At 41.0% G+C, this 11,836-nt stretch overlaps 1 protein-coding gene across 1 annotated transcript in view; it reads right to left on the reverse strand.

Moving 5' to 3' along the window:
- The window catches only part of LOC146499362 (uncharacterized), a gene marked incomplete at its 5' end in the record, with an annotated part of 65,170 nt that extends 53,632 nt beyond the window's left edge, over positions 1-11,538 (reverse strand). The window contains 3 exons of the mRNA XM_085138302.1: positions 560-994; positions 5,272-5,458; positions 11,452-11,538. Of these exons, the coding sequence (XP_084994428.1) occupies positions 560-994; positions 5,272-5,458; positions 11,452-11,538 (709 nt within the window). The remainder of the gene's footprint in view (positions 1-559; positions 995-5,271; positions 5,459-11,451) is intronic.
- Positions 11,539-11,836: the final 298 nt, after the last annotated feature.

An 11,836-nucleotide genomic window follows, 5' to 3' on the forward strand; every position in this document is an offset into this window, starting at 1 on the left:
TCTGGTTTACTTACATGTAGACTTGACCAAAATTTGAATGTGAATGTCAAGATTAGCATATATCTTTCTGTGATGATGTCATGAAGCTCATGAGCTTTTTAACAAAATTACATAAGAAAATCCCATTCTTTACTCAATTTCTATTACATTTTTGTATTTGTTAAAGAAAAATTGTTTAAATTCAGCAAAAACATCATCTTAATCTGTTTTATTCACACTAGATATTCTATGTTTCTGAATTCATGTATAAGGTATGATGATATTAATCCATCAAGGGAAACTGGAGTTCAATATATTGCCCAAGAACACCTTTGCAACCTGAGCTACAACTCCCTCAATGTATCTCTTCTTGAGAAATAAAATTTCTCACATTTTGGAGTATTGACAGGTTTATTTCTACTATACTATACCATTTATATCAGTTTGTAGCAAATATATTTGGGGTTTGGGTGTTTGAACACATCATTTAAATCAGCCTGAAGTACTTGATTAGTAAATATAAGTTATAATTCATACAAGTCTTAAAGGTGTCATGAAAAAGGCTAACTGAGATTTTTACCAGATGTTTTGTCACAGAGGACGCTGCTCCTGCCACTGCTGAGGTCGGCGCTCCGACTGAATAAACTGGAAGGTGGACGGCTTAAATCTGAAAAAGACCCCCGGGAGAGGGAGCTGGGTGGTGGTGAGAGGGTTGATCCAGCAGATCTGAGGTCGGGCTCCAGCACTGCGGGTAGGGACACCTTTTCCCTCTCAAGCTGTTTCTCCTTCACAGGAGGAAGAGGATGAGGAGATGCTGGAGTGGGGTTTGAGTTGTTCTCCTGTCTTTCGGAGTCAGGGTGAGGCGTGTTGTTGTAGGGTGGTGTTGGTTTAAGGCTGGGTGGAGCAGCAGGGAGCTGGGCACAGGGAATGACTATAGCAGAGCGACTTCCTGCAATCAGACCAACGTTCTGCACGAAGCCCGCTCTTCTGATGGAACTATGATGGAAGTGTCCTTCTATAAAAAAACAAATAAATATCAGTAAAGATTCACATCAGCCACAGAGCTGACTTTAAATATGGGTCTGAATCAAGGGAATAAGTCCACTCTTCTATTCCTCAAAGGTCAACACATTGTGGTTCATTTTTAAAACTTCCAGAGTCTGCTCGTGACAGTTTTGTTCCCACTTTCCTCAGTCCTGGAGCAGACACTTGTTTCCCTGCTGAGTGGATCGGCCTGCTAACAAAGGCTGCAAGAAATCACCCCACTGGAGCAGCTGCCTGTTTCCCAACTCCATATTCACAACAAGCATCAGACCTGAGGGCAGGGGACCTTTTATCTAAACACTTACAACAGTATACACTGGAGGCGTCCTGCAAGCTGTTTGTGGCAACAAGTGTGTGGAAAACATCACAAGCTCTGTTTGTTTCTGTAAGAACTGAGAGATTCAGATATCACTCTGCTTTTACAATAACATTAAAGATATATATAAAATGAAAGAGAGAAGGGTCGGTTCAAAAAGTGGCATATGAATCAGATATGAAAGATGAAAAGAAAAGAATAAAACTTAAATGTACAGAAGATTACTTAAAGATAAACAAAAATACCAACTTTCTGGAACCAATTAAAAGTTTGAATGTTTCTTTTTCAAAGTATGATGAAGAAAGACGCACAGAAAAAAGAAGACAAATGAATCAAACCTGCAACTGCATGTACAGCTGTGTGCAGTATATGTGCACGGTATATCAATAAGAAACACTAAGCAGCGCTTAAAGGTGACAGACTCAAATAAATGACACACAATTTAAATAAGTAAATTAAAAAAACATATCTGTCAGGTGGAATTAGTGTCACGGACCCGGCTCTGGGGACTCTGGGTCCGTGGGCAGTGGGGACTAGGATTATCATTATTGTTATTGTTATTTGGTGTGTTGTCTGCACTGCCCCTGTGCACATCTGTATGTAGGCAGGTGGCTGTGTTGCCTTTCTTCCGTGGCCAAGTTACAGGCACCTTCAGCCCTGGGGGCGTGGCCTGACTTGAGGCCTGGCCACACCCGAAGTCCTTGCCGCACACCTGCTCCTCATCTGGGCTCGTCGGTGGAGCTATTTAGAAGAGTGATGGAGCTTCCACCGACGCTGGATTATTACGTTTGACTACACGTCAGTCTTCGAGCATAGTCAAGTGTTAGTGTATGCCTGCATGGATACAGTGTGTAATGGCTGCCTCTATTGTTTTCCCCTCAGGAGGAGTGTGGGACGAGAAGGAGCAGTGAGCACGGGGAGTGCAGGGACACTGGGGCAGAGAGCACTACACGGGGACTTTTAGGAAGAAGACACTACACGGGAGTCTGGGAAACTGGGGATTTATTGTTGTTTATTTCACCACCTTGTAAATAAACACTGTTGCACTGAAGAGTCCGGCATTTGGGTCCTATTTCCCCATCTCCCCACGGTCTGCCCCACAGACCGTGACAATTAGTGAGTACACCCCTACTGCTTTCACAGTTTAAAATCTCACACCATCCTGTCGTGGTCCTTGGTGTATTACAATTTACTATTATGTATTTTTCCCATCCATCGCCCTTCTTTCGCTTATTTGGGAACCATATGCACAAACCACCCCAACTAGCTCCTTTTGATGTGGAAGAGTAGCGGCTTTAGACTGTTTTTTTTTATTTTTATTTTTTTTATTTTTTTTGTAATCTTTGAATGTTGATGTTTGTGTGATAAGTTTATATCTTTCAGAGTTTTCTTTACTTTCTTCTCAAGTATGAGATAGGCATAGAGTTTAACTTGAAACACAAACCCCGCCATTCCTAATGATAATTAACTTATAATTGATAATGGTGATAGAGAATTACTAACACTTTACAAAATGCTACAAATGAAGAGATTGGTTCACAGCAAAACGGATGGTGAGCAACAGGATGAATCGTCCTGTTGCTGAAGGCATTTCAGCTCGAAATATATTTTGTCTCAGCAGCACATTTGCTCAGACAAAACAGGAACATGTCGTCATGTCAGTTTGGCCAGCCGTAGCTTTAGGTTCAATCAAAGAGACATGAGCCCACTCCTGAAGAGCTTCTATGACTCTGTGGTGGCGGCAGCGATCTTTTACGTTGTGGTCTGCTGGGCCAGCAGCATCTCTGCTGGGGACAGAAAGAGACCCAACAGGCTGATCCGGAGGGCCAATATATTGGATTTTTTTCTTTTTTTGATGCAACATGTGCAATTTTGACATACTATTTTATTTCATTCTATTTTGTTTTATTCTATTGTATTTCTTAATTTTTGCTGCTTTCAACTTACTGTCCACTTTCTGCTATGACCAACCAAATTTCCCACTTGTGGGACTAATAAAGGGTCATCTTATCTTATCTTATCTTATCACACACAAACCCCTCTAAAAAACAACTGGCTTCATTTTCTACATATCTTCAATAATCATACAATACAATCAAACATATATTTACACATATACAAATATGCACATATTAGAAATACCTTGACTAAACTACACTAACTTGTCAGCTCTCAAGCAGCTGCTAACAACAAAGAAAAGGCGAGAACCTAAATTCAGACACAGAATTTACAAGACAAATAGTTATACGTTTTGAAAAGTTCTGATTCTTTCGAACAGAGGTAGGTCCATCTTTAATCCTTCATCTTCCATAATCTGTCAACTAAACTCCATAAAGAAACAATAAATGTGTCTGCCTTTTCATTTAGCTTAATAATTAGTCTGGTCTACATCGCCCAACAAAAAAAAGGATTAAAAAGAAGTCTTAACAGTTGACCTTTAACTAAACCAAACCTTTCTTTAATTAATATCATAATAAAAAAAATAAAGCTCTAGACAGTCAGTAAATTTCAGTGTTACTATCTTAGCTGAACAGCAGCTCTGAACAGAGTAACACTAATATCACAAAACGTCACCCAGTCCATTAAAATGCAAATGATGTGTGAAAATCTGTGACATATATGAGCCGAACTTTGATCTCTGATGTGAGCGGCGCAGAGGTTTGATCCCCGATCCCCCGCTAAGCCCTTAAGCACCGAATATGGATGTTATGTTTGAAATCTTCATTTTTAAGTACAGAGACATAGTGAATACACAAGACTGGAAGTAAACATAAATTCTCTCTTGTCATAAGGGCTAAAGAAGTAAAATGAACTTGTGTAAGTAAAACTGTTAATGGGAGTCAACCTGAGGATGAAAACGAACACAGTAAATCACAGAAAACACGAAAAACAAGATTCACTTGTTTTAACCAACAAACAAGATAATAAACTAAATGAGGCGGTTTTGTGAACTTTGTGGCATCGGATAAATTACTATGTTTCACTGTGACACTTAATATCCACAAAATGTGTTTTAATGCCCACATTCAGTCCAAACCTGAACCCACTTCCTTTCTTTTTCTGCCACAGCTATTATCCCCTCTCTCCGGCTCTTCTTTCCACATTTCCTTTCATAGCTCCAAGATTCTCTTCCACAAACTTCAAATCCATACAACACCGCCCATTTCCTCTCACTCCTCCTATTTTTTTGTTGACTGCTGTGAGGGTGTGTGTGTAGTAGTAGTAGTGGTGGTGGTGGCGCTGCAGGGGTGGAGGGTGTCAGACAATCTGCTCTTGTTTCCTGGGGGTCTGTCGCCAAGAGGAGTCAGCACAGGGGGATAAAGAGAACGCGCTGGAAAGCACATTTCTGCACTGCCTCCTCTTACAATGCCCTGCCATTCCCATCTGTTACACACACACACGCGTGCACATGAACTGGTGTGTACGTGCGTGTGTTGATGTGCATATGAATGACATGTGTCAGAGTGCAAAGCCATGGCATTGGGCGCAGCACGTTTCTTCAGAGAGGAGGGTTAAGGACGATTGTGAGGGAGCCGACCACCATATGGCAGAATAATTAGTATTAGACCCCGATCCTAAGAAATGCCCCCCTCCTCTGCTGTACACACACATTCACACACATTCAGCTGAGCATTCTGGGAGCGGTGCCCTGCTGAGGTGTGTGGTGGGAGAAATGCCTTCACATCAGAGGCTGGGCTCTGAAAGGAGTGGTAGGTCTCCCAGCACCAGGCTTTTCACTCCAGGAGAACACCAGAAGGGCGGCGCTGTGGGCACATCCTCGCTAGAGAGGATAGATTTGTAGTTAAGCAAACACAACTACACACACAGCTAACGACAAGCTTGATGGCTGCTAGCTTTTGCTACTGAGCAGGCCTGTGGAGATAAAGAAGTCAGCAGTGAAAGGTCCAGATGTTTCATTAATAACCCCTCACCCTGAAGCATTTGGCTCTTTGGGGCTGTGGAAGTGTGTGTGTTCTGGACCTTTCCGTGAGAAGGAGGACGCTGCTGTGTGAACTTGGAGCTCCGGTAATAGGGAGGACGGAAGTCTTTAGGACGAGCCTTCATGTGAGACAGGAAGCGTGGACACAGAGAGGTGCAGAAAGCTGGACGACCGTGGGCCTGCAGGAGGAAACAAAACAAACAAACAAACAAACAAAAAACATTTGAAATGCTCTTATTCTTAAAATAAATGTAAAAACTGAATAAATAAAGTGAAAAATCAACTCTATCTATAAGTGAATTTTGAAGATGAGGTAAATGGAGAACCAACAAATAAAAAATAAAGCAAAAAGATACAACAACAATGTAAAATAACTGTAATTTTTTAAAGTATATTGAATGGTGTAAATACATCCTATTGAATAAAAATAATAAAAGTAATAAAATATAATAAAAAAATGAAAATAAACTAAAAAATAACATATGTAAACAACATAAATAATAAAAAAGAAGGGAAAATGCTTAAAACATTAAGCACTCAACACAATAAAAAGCACAATACAGATGATTAAAAAATGACTAAAACAAAAAATGTTATATTATTTGATCAAATTAAAATCAAATCAAATTAACTAAATAAAGGTGGATATTTAAAAGCACATACTACTTAAAGTTGGAAAATAAAAAATATACTAATTCAAATAAAATGAACTAATATCTAAACATTGTGTAAAAGCATAAATAACATGATTAAAAAATAATTTTGAGGAAATAATAAATAAAATTAAAAGATTAAAAAAGAAAAGATAATAGACAAACAAATGTATTACATTTCAAAAATATTAAACTTATAACTTTAAAAGAAAATACCCATCATATTTAAATATATAACCTCATTGAAAAACATAAATTATTATATTTATTAAAAACATATATTTGTATATTAATAATCTAATAAGGTACCAATTTATAAAAAATATGCACAAAAATTCTGATTTAATAAATAAAATAATATTTTCCTTCAACTTTATTTGGTACAACAACTATTATTTGTCACTAAACTAGCAGCAAATGTATCAGTATACAAACTTTAAGCTGTTACAAAATAAAAGCCTGGAAGAGAAAACCTGCTGTAGGGTGTGCTGTATATGGAGATGGGGAGATTCAAATGATGCACGGTACCACCACTGCCCCCTTGTGTTGACAAAACAGATCAGCACAAAAAGCAACTCCTGCTTCCTCCTCTTTACCCGGCTCTTTCATGACAGAGAGGAGACAGAAAATTATGGCGAAGGTGATAAAACTCTAGAGTAAACTGTTAGGGAGACACGGGAGATAAAAGCCGGTCAATATTGAAGGAGGGACGGCACGCCAACCACAGAAATCCAAGCCCAGCATACAGCCGTGGTGCCAGTGAGTCATTCAGTCGCTCTCCGGCCCTCAGAGAGCAAACAGTCGTAATAAATGGCCCGTGGGCTTTTATTTGACTTGGATTTCAGCTCCTTCTGCAACAAAGTGCAGCTCCTTACTCTTTTATTATAGAATAAAAATAGTAAATGTACAGATCCAACATCTGTCTGAAAACAATAGCTCACACAGAAAGAGAAAGAGGGTGAAAGGTGGGGGCACTGACTCACACAGGGAGGATCAGCTTTTTAAATCCCTTTCTCTCAGATGCACAGGCTTTAAAGATTTACATTCTTGTGATGTAAAGAAGGCAAAGTGAGGTAGAAATGGCAGGACAAGAGGTGGCGATGGGGGCTGCTCTCCTCCACACTGCTTTTCCACCCTTTTGGCCTCCTTAATACCTGAAACTCAAGCCCTCAAAAGGCTGCGGAGGGCTTTCTTTGTAGGGCTGGTGTCATCAGGCTTGTGACCTTCTGTGGGACAGGTCGGGGCATGTAAGTCTACACCACCGCAGTCCACTCAAAAACTATATTAATGCAGCCAAATATTCAAAAACACTTCTATTTAAATCCTACCTCATCACACCAATGCAGGAAGTCTAAATACTCAGTCCTCTACTTCTTTAGTTATCTATGGACTGGATTTATATGATGGACTAAGGTCTTTCTACAACTTCCTGATATCCTTATAATGACACCCACTGGTTTGTTGACATTTTCACCAAGGTAAATGTGTTAATGGAGTGCTAAGTTATGTGATAATGCTAACTATCATTACTGGTTAGTCACACAGCGGGTAGGTTTCACTGTGGGTCAGCTGAATGAACTTGAATGATGGGATGAGCATCTGTAAAACATGGTCAAGTCTCAGTCATGGTTTGAGGCAACATTAACCCAGAATCACGTCAAGGATCCATCCAACGCACAAAACGATCTGGAAAAAAACATCCTAATGGCAAAAGCTTCATTATTCAGCATGACAGTGAGCCAAAACACACGGTATGCAGTGAAGGCATACCTGGATAGAAGAATTGGAGCAGTATCAGGCATGGATTGGCGTTCCCAGAGCCTCAACCTCAATGTTATTGAAGCAGTGTGGGATCATCTAAAGAGCTCTGAGTGTCCTTCAAGAAGCTTGAGAACTATTCCTGAGGACTACCTAAAGAAATTCCAAGAAAACTGCCTAAGATAGTTCAGGCTGTGTTGAAAAATAAAGGTGGTCATACCAAATATTGACTTTCAAGCTTGTTAGAATAGTTCAACTCTGCACCTGTTTCCCATTTTCCAAAATATAAAGAAATGAATAATGACTCAAGACTGTGGACAGCATTATATGATTTATGGCATTTAATATTTGGTTTATAGGTTCCCTGTCCCATGTCACAGAGGAAGGCATTTCCAACAGTGACAGTAGGTAGGACTGTAGTTTTTGCAGATGCCCATAACACATGTGTGGGCTCCATCAGGGGCCCTACAGGCCCCCAGGAAACAGGCTAACCTCCTGGCGTCAGGCAACCCACACGCTGTCCTCACACAGCCAGAGCTGGCTAATGTCATTACAGGCCTGTTTGCGGTCAACAGCTACATGATTGAGGTGCACAAGTAGCGCTTCTAGATGAATGTAGGAAGTCTATTAGTTAGTCAGAGTCCCAGATGGCCTGCAGAGGACAGCGTTGCGTGTGCTCCTTCACCCCCCCCCCCCCCACCTCTAAACACACACACGCACACACACATATGTACACAGCATACAAGCATACATAAGCAGTTGTGCAGACACACATCCACGCACACACTTAATTATGCTGCCTCTGAGTGAACCCTCTTACAGGCGGACGACTACGAGCAAAGACAGAAGTGTGTCTGTGTCCCAGCGTCTGCAGGAACAGAGAATTCTTCACAGAGCTGAAGCACAAGAAAGCCAGGCTTAGGCCCTAACAAGGTTAAACCCCTGAAAAAGAGTGACTTTTTAAATCATGGAGATTTGTGTTTCTGCGGGGTGTAATTAGCTTTGCTGTGGGGGAGGAGGGGAGAGGGTCGGGACTCTGGCAAGGGGGCCGGCGAGAGGCAAAGTGAGGGACGACGACAGTGGGGCACATTGTGGAGTCCGGCGGATTCTGGGGAGTAAATCTGATTATCAACTCGTGTCAGAAGCCAGACTCAGATGCAGCTTAGCATTCAGAGCAACTTTCTACTTTCGATGGTGAGACAATGACCCCGATTTACGGGCCCACGCAGCCCCAGAGGGTCCAGCAGCTTTTACCCCGAAAACGCACAGATCCCAAAACAACTCAGCACAGCAAGGATGTGACGATACTGCCGCACAGTTTGTGCTCAGAGTCCTCTAAGGCCCTTGAAGGTCAGGTATGAGTGAACAAAATTTTTGGAACCATTTTTTACATCAGGGATTTATTAATTTGTTTTTCCTTCCTCTGATGTACAGTCACCAAAATGACTTAACACAGAGTAATTAATGATGAACGGTGATATGAACATTAATAGTAGTAGTAGTAGTATTTCCTCATAATCTTCTTTTATCTGTCTATTTTTAATATCTGTCTACCTTTAATATTACAATAATGGACTTTACAGAGTTTGGGGAAAAATTAATTAACAGCATGTGCCTCAAAGTTTAGTAAGTGACTCCTACTTCCTTTATGGCCATGTGCTGACACAACTCCGACATTTTGGTGAAATTGTTTGGAAGCAGGTGTTGTTGAACTAATAAAGTTTCAGATGAACTAAATATGGTAAATTCTTTCTAACAATATTGCTCCTAAACTAAAAAACAAACAAACATACCACATTTTTATGTAAAAACCCTGTTATATATGAGTGCTCTGCCTCCATGTTTGGGCACCTGTGCAGCCCGACCTGCATCTCGTATCCTGGGTGAGAGTAGAGGAGCATCAATGCCTGGGTCAACAGCCTCTCTGTCTCTCTGCTTAGCTACCCTTGTTGTAAAAGTTGTCCCCCTGTATGACAGCGGGCAGTTGTTACCATCACAATGCCCTCGTGATTTATTAGATATAACCAGAGCGGGCGCAGGAGATTGGAGAATGGCAGTGGGTGATGCCAGGCCTGATGAACTCTGTGAATGCAGAAGCTGTGAAAGTGGTTGAGGATGTAAATGAGGCTGTAAGGACCAGCGGGCCCCTTTGTCCGACGACTTTACTTGTTTGTTTAACCAGAGGCCGAGACAGGAAGCCAGCCCACACAACTGTGCTGTCCCCATGGCAACTCCACTGTTAATTGTGGCACATCCACTCCCGGACGCTATTCAGCAGAGGGGAGAGGTGGGGAATCGTGAGTGTTGAAGAGAAAGAAGATGAAGAAGAAGAAGAATATGTGTGTGTGTGTGTGTGTGTGTGTGTGTGTGTGTGTGTGTGTCTTTTATGTTGCTTGTTAGAGGAAAAGCAACGGTTCAAATTATGAAAAGCTTTCAGGAATTTGAAAAATTAAAATCGCCCTGTTCTCTCAGTGAAAACAGAGCTAAAACTTTAACATTTATTTGCTGGATGATCCTCCATGCTCCATGTCGAATACCCCTTATGTCAGAGGCATACTCATTAATGGACTTTGGTATCTGTACCAAAGTATAGATTCTGGATCCTGTACATTAACTTGCAATATTTTTTTGTCTCTGAGCAACATTTTTCATCTGATCTGTCTCAGATGTCACGATTCATGTCTTTGTACAAACATTGAATACTGTACCATGACTTGATTTGAGTGAGCCATCACTTTGGTGCTGACAGTTGGTTGCAAGCAGACATTGCTGACTCTGGTTGCCAAGAACCCTTCGAAATCTATTCACTACCTTTGTTTTGAAGTTAAGAAATCTTTAACTCGGGACCCTTGTGACTCCTAGCATCTATTTCACTGGAAGTTCCTGAATGTCACTGATTTTCTGAGGACTCTTGCTGCCACCTCACCACCGTCTGGACGCCCCATTAGGCAGAGAAAAACCATGGTGCATCACGATGGTGCATCCCTGCTATGCCTGAGCAAAATACGTGCTGCAGACATGAAATATACTTCCTGTTATGCTATGACACATTAGATTCTGCTGTGAGCCATGGCAAAACCTAACCTTTTAACATTATCTGATATCTTTTAGGGCACCTGTAGTTAATTTGTTCTGGTCCAAATCAGTTGATGAGTTTGTAAACTTGCAGCTTTTCACCATGATTTGGATTCTTTTGGATTCTCTGTGTGAATCCAAATCACCATGATTTGGATTCACACAGAGAAAAATCCAAGTGAACTAAAATGTATCAGTACAAACCACGTCACAATGTCTAGTCCGCTCAGATATGTAACAACAAAATTAAAAACAGAAAGAAGATGCTGTCTTCCTAACTGTTGGAGAACGGAGACTTTATGTTCATTTCCTGGCTAGTTGCTAGCCTGTACAGACTTTTGTGCATCCATTGTTCCATACAAAGCATACAGGAAGTTTCTTAGCTCAAACTTGTAATGTACACCTGGTACTATGATCATATCGAGGTCAGATCATGTTGAAAACAAGTGCAATTACTGTGTTCACATCTGCATAAACAAACTGCTCCAAGGAGGGAAAATGAAGTTTGATTTAAATGGATTAAACAATTCAGGGGTTGAAACACCCTTAATCTAGTCTCACAAGAGCTAGAAGGATCACTTGTACAATCTCACAAAAACAACAGGCTGTAAGAATACCAAAATCTTCATGGCAAAGCCTGCTGTTCAGGTTCTTTGTGGCTACGAAGTGTAAAATTGGGCACTCACAGTGTAGTGGCAGACTCCTCTGTCCCACAGGATAGCCTTGCTGACAAAAGAGACATAAATGGGTCTCTGCAAGAAAAAGAAAATAAGTCACATTTAACAGTATTGATTGCAGAAAGGCGGCTTATTTAAGTACAGATCTATCAGATTGAGATCGATCAGTTGAAAGAGTTGAAATGCTTTTAACTCCACAGGCCTTGGGACTGAGAACAATGACTGAAGCATTTGAAAACACACATAATGCCACACAGGGAGTGGGCTCTCTGGAGATATTTAAACCCCCTCTGTCTTGATTATTGAGCTGCTGTGAAACACCTCCAGGAGAAGCTGAGGACTCTGTGATGAAGTCTTCTCTCCCACACAACCAGCTTTCCAACATCTGCTCAGT

Source organism: Neolamprologus multifasciatus, chromosome 17 (assembly GCF_963576455.1).
Source record: "Neolamprologus multifasciatus chromosome 17, fNeoMul1.2, whole genome shotgun sequence".
NCBI lineage: Eukaryota > Metazoa > Chordata > Actinopteri > Cichliformes > Cichlidae > Neolamprologus > Neolamprologus multifasciatus.